The sequence below is a fragment of the Nerophis ophidion genome, linkage group LG11 (genome assembly GCF_033978795.1).
Source record: "Nerophis ophidion isolate RoL-2023_Sa linkage group LG11, RoL_Noph_v1.0, whole genome shotgun sequence".
NCBI lineage: Eukaryota > Metazoa > Chordata > Actinopteri > Syngnathiformes > Syngnathidae > Nerophis > Nerophis ophidion.
Genome location: NC_084621.1, coordinates 20,452,000 through 20,470,330, shown reverse-complemented (window position 1 = coordinate 20,470,330; position 18,331 = coordinate 20,452,000). Strand labels below are relative to the sequence as shown.

The 18,331-nt window shown below is 35.3% G+C and overlaps 1 protein-coding gene across 1 annotated transcript in view; it reads right to left on the bottom strand.

Annotated features, from left to right (window-relative positions):
- foxj2 (forkhead box J2) overlaps positions 1-18,309 on the bottom strand; it is a 23,034-nt gene extending 4,725 nt beyond the window's left edge. The window contains exons 1-7 of the mRNA XM_061915333.1: positions 18,152-18,309; positions 11,974-12,269; positions 6,396-6,470; positions 6,210-6,302; positions 2,180-2,269; positions 1,846-2,122; positions 1,607-1,762 (exon numbers count right to left, since the gene is read on the bottom strand). Coding sequence (XP_061771317.1) covers positions 1,607-1,762; positions 1,846-2,122; positions 2,180-2,269; positions 6,210-6,302; positions 6,396-6,470; positions 11,974-12,261 — 979 coding nt within the window. The 5' untranslated portion in view covers positions 12,262-12,269; positions 18,152-18,309. The remainder of the gene's footprint in view (positions 1-1,606; positions 1,763-1,845; positions 2,123-2,179; positions 2,270-6,209; positions 6,303-6,395; positions 6,471-11,973; positions 12,270-18,151) is intronic.
- Positions 18,310-18,331: the final 22 nt, after the last annotated feature.

The following is an 18,331-nucleotide window of genomic DNA, read 5'->3' as shown; positions in this document are numbered from 1 at the left end:
TTTCCACTTTTTGACATTTACATTTTATATTTAAATAATTATATATATGTCAATTTTAGTATTTTCTTTTTCTTTTTTTTATTTACATTTTACATTAAAATAATTACATTAAATGTAAATTGTACTATTTAATTGTTCCACTTTTTTATATTTTACATTTAAATAATATTAAATAAAAATGTTACTATTTTCCCTACTATTTTAAATGTTTACATTTACATTTTACTTTTAGTTTTATGAATTTAAATGTTACAATTGTATTATTCCACTTTATTTAAATACCGGTAATTGTATTAAATGTAAATTTTACTATTTAATTTTTCCTATTTTTTTACGTTTTTGTAAATTTTGTCTGTCTATCTGTGTTGGCCCTGCGATGAGGTGGCGACTTGTCCAGGGTGTACACCGCCTTCCGCCCGACTGCAGCTGAGATAGGCTCCGGCACCCCCCGCGATTCCAAAAAAGGGACAAGTGGTAAAAAATGGATGAATGTGGACATTTAAATAATTATATTAAATGTAAATATTTACTATTTTTTTCCCAATTTTTAAAATTTTACATTTATATAGTTATATTAAATGTACATTTTACGATTTAATTTTTCCAGCTCTGAAAGGGACAAGCGGTAGAAAATTGATGGATGGATACTAGATGTAAATTTTACTATTTTATTTATTTATTTATTTTTCATTTTTACCTTTACATTTAAATAATTATATGAAATGTAAATTTTACTATTTTATTTTTCCACTTTTTTACATTTTCAAATCCCATTTGAATAATAAATTATGTGCAAATTGTACTATTATTTTTCCACTTTGTAACATTTTACATTGAAATAATTATATTAAATGTTAATTTTACAATTTATGTTCCACTTTTTTACATGTACATTTAAATAATTATACTAAATAAAAAAATGTTACCATTTTGTTTTTCCACTTTTTTACATTTTCATTTCACATTTAAATAATTACATTAAATGTTGATTTTAAAATTTAATTTTCCATTTTTTTACATTCATACATTTACATTTTACATTTAAATAATGATATTAAATGTACATTTTACTATTTAATTTTTCCAGCCCTGAAACGGACAAGCGGTAGAAAATGGATGGATGGATACTAGATGTAAATTTTACTACTTTCTTTTTCTTTCTTTTTAATTTTTACATTTACATTTAAATTATTATATTACATTTTAATTTTCCAATACATTTTTTCCACTTTTTTACATTTTCATATCACATTTGAATAATTATATTACATGTAAATTATACTATTTTATTTTTACATTTAGTAACATTTTACATTGAATTTTACAATTTTTACACTTATTTACATTTAAATAATTATACTAAATATAAATGTTACTATTTTATTTTTCCGCTTTTTTACATTTTAATTTCACATTTAAATAATTATATTAAATGTTAATTTTAATATTTTAATTTTACAGTTTTTAACATATACACATTTTACATTTAAATAATTATTTCAAATGTAAATTTTACTATTTTATTTTTCCACATTTGTCATTAACTTTGCATCTTACTGCACTGACTACGACAGGAAGTAGCGTTGTATGCAATGATGCAACATACTGTATTGTTTGACACGTGTGTCAGCAGGTGGCGCTGCTGCTGCAGGTGCTGCTGCTTCTGCAGGTGGTGGTGCAGGTGTGTGGTGAGGAGACGCGAGAAGGAGGACCGGGGTGTGAAGTGGAGTGTTGTCGCTAGTGGGCACCGTCGCCACATCCCCTGTAGAAGAAGACACCCGAGGTAAGTCGCCCGGGTTTCAGACGTGGAACCTTCCGGAAACATTCGTGTGGACTCCAGCGTACCTTGTGAGCTCCTCCTCCCCCTGATACTTCTGAAAAGAGACTTAAAGGAGGCGTACAGGTCGGGCATCTCGTCGAAGGTGAATCTCAGCGGGGGGTCAGTCGAGGTCCCGGGGGGGCCGGTCAAAGGGGCGGGAGGGGGCGGAGCCGCGGCGGGAAAGGTGAGCGCCGGGGCGCTGGAGGAGGAAGTCGGGGGCCGCGCCGGTCCCGATTGGCCGGGAAATGTTGAAGAAGCGTTGGCAGTGGAGAGAGGGGGGGCAGGAGATGGCGTGTACGCTTGCTGCAAAAACAAACTCACTTTACAAGTTCGGGGGCGGGGCCAGAGCCATGATGTTACCTTGCAAGGGGGAGGAGCTAAGGAGGCTTCTTTCGGCGCATTGTCTTCTTCGTGGCAAGGAGGGCCAGGAGACGGGCCTCTTGCTGGGACCTGATAAAAAGATAGAATTAGTACCATACATTTCGCTGATAAGAACATAGAATTGGTACCATACATTCCCGACTATAAATTCCCTACGCTTTGGGCCCTGCGGCTTACAAAACGACGCATTATCGATCCGTATGTGAGGATAGGAGCTGAGCCGGAAGGCAAAGCTCTCGATTTACCGCTCCATCTACTTTCCCATCGAGCTTTGGGTTATGAGCGAAAGGACAAGATCAAGGGTACAAGCGGCCCAAATGAGTTTCCCCCGCCGCGTGGTGGGTCTCGAAGCTCGGTCATCCGGGGGGGAACTCAAAAGTAAAGCCGCTGCTCCTCCACATGAAGAGGAGCCAGATGAGGTGGTTCGGGCATCTGGTCAGGATGCAACCTAAACGCCTCCCTAGGGAGGGACGTCCGACCTATAGGAGACCACAAGGAAGACCAAGTACACGTTGGGAAGACTATGGGAACACTTCGGGATCCCCTGGGAGGAGCTGGAGCAAGTGGCTGGGGAGAGGGAAGTCTGGGCTTCCCTGCTTAGGCTGCTGCCCCCGCGACCCGACCTCGGATAAGCAGAAGAAGATGAATGGATGGATGGATGGACAATTTCCACCCGGACCACAAAATATATATCTTAATTTTTTTGTATAATTTGATTTGATCTTAAATCCAACGACATGAACAATAAGTCCATCATAAAAGTGCGGTTGAGGGCTGGGTTCTAGCACATAGGTGGACATCCTTAGACTGAAATGTGCTACCAAGTCATGTAGCTTGGGTCTTGTCCCGTATTGTTTTTTTGTTTTTTTTATAGCGCTGACACGTGACTTGCAGTTCTCCTCATAAACAGTAGGGGCAAGGAACAAACCCCAAAAGCAGTGAAGTTGTGTAAAAGGTAAATAAAAAGAGAATACAACAAATCCTTTTCAACTTATATTCAATTGAATAGACTGCAAAGACAAGATATTTCACTTTTCAAACTGGAAAACGTTGTTATTTTTGGCAAATATTACCTCATTTGAAATTTGATGCCTGCAACATGTTTCCAAAAAGCTGGCACGAGTGGCAAAAAAGACTGAGAAAGTTGAGGAATGCTCGCCAGACGCTTATTTGGAACATCCCACAGGTGAACATGGCTAATTGGGAACAGGTGGGCGCCATTATTGGGTATAAGAGCAGCTTCCATGAAATGCTCAGTCGTTCACAAACAAGGACGGGGCGAGGGTCACCACTTTGTCAACCAATGCCTGAGCAAATTGTTTAGGAACAACATTTCTCAACCAGCTGTTGCAAGGAATTTAGGGATTTCACTGGAGAAATCACTGCACGTAAGCGACAAGTCTGAAAACCAACATTGAATGCCCGTGACCTTCGATAAATGCACCACAGAGCGACATCAGTGTGTAAACGATATCAACATATGGGCTCAGAAACACTTCAGAAAACCACTGTCAATAACTACAGTCGGTCGCTACATCTGTAAGCGCAAGTTAAAACTCTACTATGCGAATCCAAAGCTATTTATCAACAACACCCGGAAACGCCGCTGGCTTCTCTGGGCCCGAGATCATCTAAGATGGACTGATGCAAAGTGGAAAAGTGTTCTGTGGTCTGACGAGTCCACATTTCAAATTGCTTTTGGAAACTGTGGACGTCGTGTCCTCTGGACCGACGAGGAAAAGAACCATCCGGATTGTTCGAGGCACAAAGTGTAAAAGTCAGCATGTGTGATGGTATGGGGGTGTATTAGTGCCCAAGGCATGGGTAACTTACACATCTGTGAAGGCACCATTAATGCTGAAAGGTACATACAGGTTTTGGAGCCATCCAAGCAACGTTATCATGGACACCTCTGCTTATTTCAGCAATCATTCCTCAAGTTTATCAGTCTTTTATGCCACTTGTGCCAGCTTTTTTGAAACATTCCGAACAAGCTAATATTTGCAAAAAAATAACGTTATCCAGTTCCAACATGAAGTATCTTGTCTTTGCAGTCTATTCAATTGAATATAAGTTGAAAAGTATTTGTTGTATTCTCTTTTTATTTACCAATTTCACTGGGTTTGGGTTTTGTATGTGTAGAGAGCACATTGAAGGGAAAAACGCAATCATTAAATGAATTACTAAAAAACTAAATAAAGTCCAATAGACTTCTAGATCTACTTGAGCACTTAATGATCATTTTTTAATGTCATCTTATATGAACACATCTTATATGATGTCATCTTATATGATGTCATCTTTATTATGAACACTTCTTATATGTCATCTTATATGATGAACACATCTTATATGATGTCATCTTATATGATGTCATCTTTATTATGAACACTTCTTATATGATGTCGTCTTATATGATGAACACATCTTATATGTCATCTTTTATGACGTCATCTTATATGATGAACACATCTTATATGATGTATCTTTTATGACGTCATCTTATATGATGAACACATCTTATATGATGTCATCTTTTATTATGAACACATTTTATATTATGAACACATCTTATATGATGTCATCTTATATTATGAACACATCTTATATGATGTCATCTTATATGATGAACACATCTTATATGATGTCATCTTTTATTATGAACACATCTAATATGATGTCATCTTTCATTATGAACACATCTTATATGAACACATCGTATATGATGTCATCTTATATGATGTCATCTTTATTATGAACACTTCTTATATGTCATCTTATATGATGGACACATCTTATATGATGTCATCTTATATGATGTCATCTTTATTATGAACACTTCTTATATGATGTCATCTTATATGATGTCATCTTTTATGACGTCATCTTATATGATGAACACATCTTATATGATGTCATCTTTTATTATGAACACATCTTATATGATGTCATCTTGTATGATGAACACATCTTATATGATGTCATCTTTTATGACGTCATCTTATATGATGAACACATCTTATATGTCATCTTATATTATGAACACATCTTATATGATGTCATCTTTTATTATGAACACATCTTATATGATGTCATCTTATATTATGAACACATCTTATATGATGTCATCTTATATTATGAACACATCTTATATGATGTCATCTTTTATTATGAACACATCTTATATGATGTCATCTTATATGATGTCATCTTATATGATGAACACATCTTATATGATGTCATCTTTTATTATGAACACATCTTATATGATGTCATCTTATACGATGAACACATCTTATATGATGTCATCTTTTATTATGAACAAATCTTATATGATGTCATCTTTTATTATGAACACATCTTATATGAACACATATTATATGATGTCATCTTTTATTATGAACACATCTTATATGATGTCATCTTATATGACGTCATCTTATATGATGAACACATCTTATATGATGAACACATCTTATATGGCGTCATCTTTTATGATGAACACATCTTACATGGTGTCATCTTATATGATGAACACACCTTATATGATGAACACATCTTATATGATGTCATCTTATATTATGAACACATCTTGTATGATGTCATCTTTTATTATGAACACATCTTATATGATGTCATCTTATATGATGTCATCTTATATGATGAACACATCTTATATGATGTCATCTTTTATTATGAACACATCTTATATGATGTAATCTTATATGATGTAATCTTATATGAACACATCTTATATGATGTCATCTTTTATTATGAACACATCTTATATGATGTCATCTTATATGACATCATCTTATATGATGAACACATCTTATATGATGTCATCTTATATGATGAACACATATGATGTCATCTTATATGATGAACACACCTTATATGATGAACACATCTTATATGATGTCATCTTATATGATGAACACATCTTATATGATGTCATCTTATATGATGAACACATCTTATATGACGTCATCTTATATGATGAACACACCTGAATCCTGTCCGCTTCCTCCTCTGGGTAAGAACGCTTCGATGCCCTGACGTGATTGGCCGCAGCGGGTCCGTCCATTGTCCAATAGGAGCCCTGGAAAAGCACCAAACAATTATAGACGGTACATGTATGGAGTGTGTCCTCACCCCCCAGCCCACCTCACCCCCCAACGTGCTCAATATTCACCTTGCCAGGGTCGTTGTGGGGACGAGGAACCTTCCGGAAGCATTTGTTAAGCGACAGATTGTGTCGAATGGAGTTCTGAGAAGGAGAACTTATGAATTGATTATTGATGTTTGTTGATTGTGTACACACTTTCAAAACAGTACCAGCACACTATTTAACGGTCTGTTCCCCGTTCACCAGCTCACTATTTAGCAATCTGATCCCTGTTCACCAGCTCACTATTTAGCAGTCTGGTCACTGTTCACCAGCTCACTATTTAGCAGTCTGGTCACTGTTCACCGGCTCACTATTTAGCAGTCTGATCGCTATACACTGGCTCACGATGTAGCAATCTGATGACTGTTCATCAGCTCACTATTTAGCAGTCTGATCGCCGTTGACCAGCTCACTGTTTAGCAGTCTGATCACCGTTCACCAGCTCACTATTTAGCAGTCTGGTCACCGTTCACCAGCTCACTATTTAGCAGTCTTATCACTGTTCACTAGCTCACTATTTAGCAGTCTGATCCCTCTTCACCAGCTCACTATTTAGCAGTCTGATCATTGTTCACCAGCTCACTATTTAGCGGTCTGATCCCTGTTCACTAGCTCACTATTTAGCAGTCTGATCACTGTTCACCAGCTCACTATTTAGCAGTCTGATCGCTGTTCACAGGCTCACTATTTAGCAGTCTGATCACCGTTCACCAGCTCACTATTTAGCAGTCTGATTACTGTTCACCAGCTTACTACTTAGCAGCCTGTTCACCGTTCACCAGCTCACTAATTAGCAGTCTGATCACCGTTCACCAACTTACTATTTAGCAGTCTGATCACCGTTCACCAGCTCACTACTTAGCAGCCTGTTCACCGTTTATCAGCTAACTATTTAGAAGACTGATCAACGTTCACCTGCTCACTATTTAGCAGTCTGATCGCTGTTTACAGGCTCATGATTTAGCAGTCGGATCACCGTTCACCGGCTCACTATTTAACAGTCTGATCGCTATACACCGGCTCAAGATATAGCAAGCTGATGACTGTTCACCAGCTCAGTATTTAGCAGTCTGATCGCCGTTGACCAGCTCACTATTTAGCAGTCTGGTCACCGTTCACCAGCTCACTATTTAGCAGTCTGATTACTTTTCACCAGCTTACTACTTAGCAGTCTGATCACCGTTGACCAACTCACTATTTAGCAGTGTGATCGCCGTTCACCAGCTCACTGTTTAGCAGTCTGATCACCCTTCACCTGCTCACTATTTAGCAGTTTGATCGCTGTTTACAGGCTCACGATTTAGCAGTCTGATCACCGTTCACCAGCTCACTATTTAGCAGTCCGACCACTGTTCACCAGCTTACTACTTAGCAGTCTGATCACCGTTGACCAACTCACTATTTAGCAGTGTGATCGCCGTTCACCAGCTCACTATTTAGCAGTGTGATCGCTGTTTACAGGCTCACGATTTAGCAGTCTGGTCACTGTTCACCAGCTTACTACTTAGCAGTCTGATCACCGTTCACCAGCTCACTATTTAACAGTTTGATCACTGTTCACTAGCTCATTATTTAGTAGTATGGTCACTCTTCACCAGATCACTATTTAGCAGTCTGATCACCATTCACCTGCTCACTATTTAGCAGTCTGATCACCATTCACCTGCTCACTATTTAGCAGTCTGATCACTGTTTACCAGCTTACTATTAACCAGTGTGATCACCGCTCACCTGCTCACTATTTAGCAGTCTGATCGCTGTTTACAGGCTCAGGATTTAGCAGTCTGGTCACTGTTCACCAACTCACTATTAGCCGTCTGATCACTTTTCACCAGCTTACTACTTAGCAGTCTGATCACCGTTGACCAACTCACTATTTAGCAGTCTGATCGCCGTTCACCACCTGACTGTTTAGCAGTCTGATCACCATTCACCAGCTCACTATTTAGCAGTCTGATCACCGTTAACCAACTCACTATTTAGCAGTCTGATCGCCGTTCACCACCTCACTATTTAGCAGTCTGATCACCATTCACCACCTCACTATTTAGCAGTCTGATCACTGTTCACCAGCTTACTACTTAGCAGTCTGATCACTGTTGACCAACTCACTATTTAGCAGTCTGATCGCCGTTCACCAGCTCACTATTTAGCAGTCTGATCACTGTTCACCAGCTTACTACTTAGCAGTCTCTTCACCGTTCACCAACTTACTATTTAGCAGCCTGATCACTGTTCAAGAGCTCACTATTTAGCAGTCTGATTACTGTTCACCAGCTTACTACTTAGCAGTCTCTTCACCGTTCACCAACTCACTAATTAGCAGTCTAATCACAGTTCACCAACTCACTATTTAGCAGTCTGATCACCGTTCACCAGCTCACTATTTAGCAGTCTGATCACGTTCACCTGCTCACTATTTAGCAGTCTGATCGCTGTTTACAGGCTCATGATTTAGCAGTCTGGTCACTGTTCACCAGCTCACTATTTAGCAGTCTAGTCAATGTTCACCAGCTCACTATTTAGCAGTCGGATCACCATTCACAGACCGGCTCACTATTTAGCAGTCTGATTGCTATACACCAGCTCACGATATAGCAATCTTATGACAGTTCACAAGCTCAGTATTTAGCAGTCTGATCACCGTTCACCAGCTCACTATTTAGCAGTCTGATCACTGTTCACCGACTCACTATTTAGCAGTCTGATCACTTTTCACCAGCTTACTACTCAGCAGTCTGACACCGTTGACCAACTCACTATTTAGCAGTCTGATCACCGTTCACCTGCTCACTATTTAGCAGTCTGATCGCTGTTTACAGGCTCACGATTTAGCAGTCTTGTCACTGTTCACCAGTTCACTATTTAGCAGTCGGATCACTGTTCACCGGCTCACTATTTAGCAGTCTGATCGCTATACACCGATTCACGATATAATAATCTGATGACTGTTCACCAGCTCAGTATTTAGCAGTCTGATCGCTGTTGACCAGCTCACTATTGAGCAGTCTGATCACCGTTCACCAGCTCACTATTTAGCAGTCTGATCACTTTTCACCAGCTCACTATTTAGCAGTCAAGTAAATGTTCACCAGCTCACTATTTAGCAGTCAGATCACCGTTCACCAGCTTACTTCTTAGCAGTCTGATCACTGTTGACCAACTCACTATTTAGCAGTGTGATCGCCGTTCACCAGCTCACTATTTAGCAGTCTGATCACCATTCACCAGCTCACTATTTACCCGGCTGACCACTGTTCACCAGCTCACTACTTAGCAGTCTGATCACCGTTCACCAACTCACTATTTAGCAGTCTGGTCACCGTTCACCAGCTCACTATTTAGCAGTCTGATCACTGTTCACCAGCTCACTATTTAGCACTCTGGTCACCGTTCACCAGCTCACTATTCAGCAGTCTGATCATTGTTCGCTAGCTCCCTATTTAGCAGTTTAGTCACTGTTCACCAGCTCACTATTTAGCAGTCTAATCGCCGTTGACCAGCTCACTATTTAGCAGTCTGATCACCGTTCACCAGCTCACTATTTAGTAGTCTGATCACTTTTCACCAGCTCACTATTTAGCAGTCTAGTCAATGTTCACCAACTCACTATTTAGCAGTCTGATAACCGTTCACCAGCTTACTACTTAGCAGTCTGACACCGTTGACCAACTCACTTTAGCAGTGTGATCGCCGTTCACTAGCTCACTATTTAGCAGTCTGATTACCGTTCACCAGCTCACTATTTAGCAGGCTGATCACTGTTCACCAGCTCACTACTTAGCAGTCTGATCACCGTTCACCAACTCACTATTTAGCAGTCTGATCACCGCTCACCAGCTCACTATTTAGCAGTCTGATCACTGTTCACCAGCTCACTATTTAGCACTCTGGTCACCGTTCACCAGCTCACTATTTAGCAGTCTGATCCCTGTTCACTAGCTCACTATTAAGCAGTCTGGTCACTGTTCACCAGCTCACTATTTAGCAGTGTGATCACCGTTCACCAGCTCACTTTTTAGCAGTCTGATCACCGTTATCCTGCTCACTATTTAGCAGTCTGATCACTGTTCACTAGCTCACTATTTAGCAGTGTGATCACTGTTCACTACCTCATTATTTAGCAGTCTGGTCACTGTCCACCATCTCACTATTTAGCAGTCTGGTCACTGTTCAGCATCTCACTATTTAGCAGTCTGGTCACTATTCACCTGCTCACTATTTAGCAGTCGGATCACCATTCACCAGCTCACTATTTAGCAGTCTGATCACCGTTCAACTGCTCACTATTTAGCAGTCTGATAACCGTTCACCAGGTGTGTACAAAAAAATCGGAATCACAATTTTTACTCATCCAATTATAAATTGATTTGTAATTTTCAAAAATGTATTAAAAGAAAATAAAAATATACATATTTATATTCACGCCTATGTATATATATTTATACATACATATGTATGTATATATGTATATACATATGTATATGTGTGTATACATATACATATGTATCCATACACATAAATATATATGTATATGTATATATATGTATATATGTTTATACAAGCATATGATATATAGACGTATATATAAAAATATGTGTATATACATATGAACGTAAGCAAAAACTATAAAACATAAAGTAAATAAAAACTATAAAACGTTATTAACATAACTATATAATGGTAACATCTAAACTATAAAACATTAATAGTATTAAAATTAAAACTTGTAAACATTAATACCATAAAAACAGGCAACTGGGAACAAATTTGGGGAGATTTTGACGAGGTGGATGGCACCACTAGTCAGAAAATGTACTTTATAAATCAAAGGGACAAGCGGTAGGAAATGGATGGATGGAAAGTTCCTTTACGAACCCCAAAAGCGGTGAAGTTGTCACGTTGTGTAAATGTTATATAAAAAGAGAATACAACAAATCCTTTTCAACTTATATTCAATTGAATAGACTGCAAAGACAAGATGTTTCATGTTCACACTGGAAAACTTTGTTACATTTTGCAAATATTAGCTCTCAGGCGGCACTGCATCAAAAAGCGACATCGGTGTGTAAAGGATATCACCACATGAGACACTTCAGGAAAGCACTGTCAGTAACTACAGTCGGTCGCTACATCTGTAAGTGCAAGTTAAAATTCTACTATGCAAAGCCAAAGCCATTTATCAACAACACCCGGAAACGCCATCGGCTTCCCTGAGCCTGAGCTCATCTAAGATGGACTGATGCGACGTGGAAAAGTGTTCCGTGGCCTGACGAGTTCACATTTCAACTTGTTTCTGGACCAAAGAACAACATATGTTGTCATCCAAGCAACGTTATCATGGGCGCCCCTGCTTATTTCAGCAATGTGTTGAATTCTAAGAAAATGATTATTTGCCAAACAAAATATATTGCCTTTGCAGTCTATTCAATTAAATATAAGTTGAAAAAAGGATTTGCAAATCATTGTACTCTCTTTTTATTTACCATTTACACAATGTAACCGCTTTTGGGTTTTGTATATTGTATATAAATGTGGTGTCGTTTGAATATTGGCAAGGAGGACTTGACACAGGTGTGTCGGAGTCAAGAGTCAGAAGTACCTTCCACCCTCGACAGGTGCGGCTGTAGTAGGGGAAGGTGTCACTGATCCAGGTGTAGATGTCGTTCAGGCTCAGCTGCCGGTCAGGGGCGGCACTGATCGCCATGGCGATGAGGGTGGCGTAGCTGTGGGGGGGCTTGCCCCTGGGGTTGGCGGGGGTGGCGTGCAGGACGTCCCGCCCCCTGTCCCTCTCCCCCCCTGCTCTCTCTCGCCCCGAGCGCAGGCTGCTGACGCCCAGCCGGGGCAGCCAGTCGATGCTGGTCAGGCTGGAGTCCAGGTTGGACGACATCTCGGGGTCTGCGGACTCGGCCTCGTTAGACACGACTTTGGCAGGAAGGAAGTGCAGCCGCGGCCCGTTCCAAAAATAACATTACACGTAAAAAGTGTAGTAAAAGAGCAAATGTAACGAGAAAAAGTTGCCTGTTTGTGACTTTGAAACCACACAATCAGTGTTATTGGCATATTTAAGGCTCCAATGACTTTACATCAAAATTACATTCTGAACACTTTTTCGAGGGACATATTTTGTGTTTTTGCCATAGAAAATAGGGCTCTCTTTGACAAAAATACAAAAAAATTATATAAATACATTCTATTATACATTATTCACATGTGAATAATATAAATAGTCTATTATATAGCATTATTCACATGTGAATAATATAAATACAGTCTATTATACAGCATTATTCACATGTGAATCATATAAATACAGTCTATTATACAGCATTATTCACATGTGAATAATATAAATAGTCTATTATATAGCATTATTCACATGTGAATAATATAAATACAGTCTATTATACAACATTATTCACATGTGAATAATATAAATAGTCTATTATATAGCATTATTCACATGTGAATAATATAAATACAGTCTATTATACAACATTATTCACATGTGAATTATATAAATACAGTCTATTATACAGCATTATTCACATGTGAATAATATAAATACAGTCTATTATACAGCATTATTCACATGTGAATCATATAAATACAGTCTATTATACAGCATTATTCACATGTGAATCATATAAATACAGTCTATTATACAGCATTATTCACATGTGAATAATATAAATACAGTCTATTATACAGCATTATTCACATGTCAATAATATAAATACAGTCTATTATTCAGCATTATTCACATGTGAATAATATACAGTGTATTATACAGCATTATTCACATGTAAATAATATAAATATAGTCTATTATACATCATTATTCACATGTGAATAATATAAATACAGTCTATTATACAACCTATCACATGTGAATAATATAAATACAGTCTATTATGCAGCGTTATTCACTTGTGAATAATATAAATAGTCCATTATACAGCATTATTCACATCTGAATAATAAAAATACAGTATATTACAAAGTAATATTCACATGTGAATAACATAAATACAGTCTATTATACAGCCTTATTCACATGTGAATAGTATAAATAGGTTACTACACAGCATTATTCACGTTTGAATAATATAAATAGTCTATTATACTGCATTATTCACATGTGAATAATAGTCTATTATAAGGCATTATTCACTTGTGAATAATATAAATAATCCATTATACAGCATTATTCACATCTGAATAATATAAATACAGTATATTACAAAGCAATATTCACATGTGAATAACATAAATACAGTCTATTATACAGCATTATTTACATGTGAATAATATAAATAGGTTACTATACAGCATTATTCATGTTTGAATTATATAAATAGTCTATTATACTGCATTATTCACATGTGAATAATAGTCTATTATAAGGCATTATTCACTTGTGAATAATATAGTCTAGACAGCATTATTCACATGTGAATAATATAAATACAGTCTATTATACAGCATTATTCACATGTGAATAACGGTCTATTATACAGCATTTTTCACATGTGAATAACATAAATAGTGTATTAAACAGCATTATTCACATGTGAATAAGATAAATAGTCTATTAAACAGCTTTATTCACATTTGAATAACATAAATACAGTCTATTATACAGCACTATTCACATGTGAATAATAAAAATACAGTCTATTATACAGCATTATTCACAAGTGAATAACATAAATTATCTATTATACAGCATTATTCACGTTTGAATAATATAAATAGTCTATTATACTGCATTAATATAAATAGTCTATTATACAGCATTATTCACATGTGAATAACATAAATACAGTCTATTATACTGCATTGTTCACATCTTAATAATATAGTCTATTATACAGCATTATTCACATGTGAATAATATAGTTTATTGTACAGCATTATTCACAACTGAATAATATGAATGGTCTATTATACTGCATTATTCACACGTGAATAATATAAATATAGTCTATTATACAGCATTATTCACTTGTGAATAATATAAATACAGTCTATTATACAACATTATTCACGTGTGAATAATATAAATACAGTCTATTATACAACATTATTCACATGTGAATAATATAAATAGGTTACTATACAGTATTATTCACGTTTGAATAATATAAATAGTCTATTATACTGCATTATTCACATGTGAATAATAGTCTATTATAAGGCATTATTCACTTGTGAATAATATCGTCTATACAGCATTATTCACATGTGAATAATATAAATACAGTCTATTTTTCAGCATTATTCACATGTGAATAACATAAATACAGTCTTATACAGCATTATTCACATGTCAATCATATAAATACAGTCTATTATTCAGCATTGTTCACATGTGAATAATATAAATACAGTATATTATACAGCATTATTCACATGTGAATAACATAAATACAGTCTATTATACAGCATTCACATGTGAATAACATAAATAGTCTATTACACAATATTATTCACGTTTGAATACTATAAATAGTCTCTTATACTGCATTATTCACATGTGAATAATATAAATACAGTCTATTATACAGCATTATTCACATGTGAATAACATAAATACAGTCTATTATACGGCATTATTCACATCTGAATGATACAGTCTATGATACAGCATTAATCACATGTGAATAATGTAAATACAATCGATTATAAAGCATTATTCACATGTGAATAACATAAATACAGTCTATTATACAGCATTATTCACATGTGAATAACATAAATACAGTCAATTATACAGCATTATTCACATGTGAATAACATAAATACAGTCTATTATACAGCATTATTCACATGTGAATAACATAAATACAGTCTATTATACAGCATTATTCACGTGTGAATAACTTAAATACAGTCTATTATACAGCATTATTCAAATGTGAATAATTAAAAAATGTAACACTTTTCACTTTCAACACTTTTTTTAGGGGTGGAAATAATGCTTTTTTTAAATTTATTTTTGCCATAAAAACATGTTTCTTTGACACAAAAAATGTAAACTTCATGTCTATGGATAAATCTGAAGTTGCCTTATGGAAAATAATATGTGACTTATTTTTAACACTTTTTACTTTCAACACTTTTTGTAGGGGTGGAAATAATACTTTTTTTTAATTTATTTTTGCCATAAAAACATGTTTCTTTAACATAAAAAAAGTAAACTTCATGTCTATGATAAATCTGAAGTTGCCCTATTGAAAATAATATGCGACTTATTTTTAAACTTTTCACTTTCAACACTTTTTTTAGGGGTGGAAATAATGCATTTTTTAAAATTTATTTTTGCCATAAAAAAAATATGATTATTTGACTTAAGAAAATGTAAACTTCATGTCTATGGATAAATCTGAAGTTGCCTTATAGAAAATAATATGTGACTTATATTTAACACTTTTTACTTTCAACACTTTTTTTAGGGGGGGAAATAATGCATTTTTTATTTGCCATAAAAAACATGTTTCTTTGACATAAAAAAAATGTAAACTTCATGTTAATGGATGAATCTGAAGTTGCCTTATAGAAAATATGTGACTTTTTTTTTAATACTTTTTACTTTCAACACTTTTTTAGGGGTGGAAATAATGCTTTTTTAAATTTATTTTTGCCACAAAAAACATGTTTCTTTGACATAAAAAATTTAAACTTCATGTTTATGATAAATCTGAAGTTGCCTTATTGAAAATAATATGCGACTTATTTTTAACACTTTTCACTTTCAACACTTTTTTTAGGGGTGGAAATAATGCATTTTTTTTATTTATTTTTGCCATAAAAAAAAACATGTTTCTTTGACTTTAAAAAATGTAAACTTCGTGTCTATGGATAAATCTGGAGTTGCATTATAGAAAATATCATGTGCCTTATTTTTAACACTTTTCACTTTAACACTTTTTTTAGGGGGGAAATAATGCATTTTTTTAATTTATTTTTGCCATAAAAAACATGTTTATTTGAAATTTTAAAAAATTAAACTTCATGTCTATAGGTTAAATCTGAAGTTGCTTTATAGAAAATAATACATGACTTATTTTCACTTTCAACACTTTTTTAGGGGTGGAAATAATGCTTTTTTAAACTTATTTTTCCCATAAAAAACATGTTTCTTTGACATAAAAAAATGTAAACTTCATGTCCATGGATAAATCTGAAGCTGCCTTATAGAAATTGATATGTGACTTATTTTTAACACTTTTTACTTTCAACACTTTTTTTGGGTGGAAATAATGCATTTTTTTTTAATGTTGCCATAAAAAACATATTCTTTGACATTAAAAAATGTAAACTTCATGTCTATGGATAAATCTGAAGTTGCCTTATAGAAAATATGTGACTTATTTTTAACACTTTTCTCTTTCAATACTTTTTTAAGGGTGGAAATAATGCATTTTTTTATTTAGTTTTGCCATAAAAAAAACATGTTTCTTCGACATAAAAAATGTAAACTTCATGTGTATGATAAATCTGAAGTTCCGTTATAGAAAATAATATGTGACTTATTTTTAACACTTTTCACTTTCAACACTTTTTAGTAGGCTAAATAATGCATTTTTTTTTTGGTTTGTCCATAAAAAACATGTTTCTTAGACATAAAAAAATGTAAAGTTCATGTCTATGGATAAATCTGAAGTTGTGTTATAGAAAATATGTGCCTTTTTTTTTTAACACTTTTCACTTTCAAAACTTTTTCTAGGGGTGGAAATAATGCATTTTTAAAAAAAAATTTTGCTATGAAAAAACATGTTTCTTTGACTTAAAAAAATGTAAACTTCGTGTCTATGGATAAATCTGGAGTTGCGTTATAGAAAATAACATGTGCCTTATTTTTAACACTTTTCACTTTTAACACTCTTTTTATGGGGGGAAACAATGCATTTTTAAAATTTATTTTTGCCATAAAAACATGTTTCTTTGAAATAAAAAAATGTAAACTTCATGTCTATAGGTTAAATCTGAAGTTGCTTTATAGAAAATAATACATGACTTATTTTTAACACTTTTCACTTTCAACACTTTTTTAGGGGGGGAAATAATGCTTTTTAAAATTTATTTTTCCCATAAAAAACATGTTTCTTTGACATTAAAAAAAAGTAAAACTTCATGTCCATGGATGAATCTGAAGTTGCCTTATAGAAATTAATATGTGACTTATTTTTAACACTTTTCACTTTCAACACTTTTTTAAGGGTTGGAAATATGCCTTTTTTATTTATTTATTTTTGCCATAAAAACTTGTATCTTTGACATAAAAAATGTAAACTTCATGTCTATGGATAAATCTAAAGTTGCCTTATTGAAAATAATAGACTTATTTTTAACACTTTTCACTTTCAACACTTTTTTAGGGGTGGAAATAATGCTTTTTTACATTTATTTTTGCCATAAAAAACATGATTCTTTGACACAAAAAATGTCAACTTTATGTCTATGGACAAATCTGAAGTTGCCTTATAAAAAATAATAAATGACTTATTTTTAACCCTTAAATGACCGAGACCCTTCTGGGTCCCCGGGGGCTTTAGTGCTGACCACCACCGAGAAGAGCCACAATAGTTAGAATTAATTTTAAATGACCTTTGAAGCAAATGCTGACATGTTGCAGCGTGTGGCCTTCATTCACCGGAAAAAAGGTTTGCTGTCATGTTTACGTGCAAAGAGGGCGAAGGCCTTCGAAAAAGTGTCAACATGTAAGCAGGACTAAGCCCACTCCTCACCCCCCCACCCCCGGGTCTTCCCCTCACCTTCAGGTCTTCCTCCCCTGCATTCCGATCCTCTCCTGGGCCTTCACGCACACCAACTTTGGAACTTTTGCTGCGGACAGTCCTCGGCGGCACAGCTTCCTTTTTCCTTCCCCGCCCGTCGTGCCTGAGCAGCAATGACGTCACAGGCTCCTCCCCCACCCCCGATGACATCATCCCTGT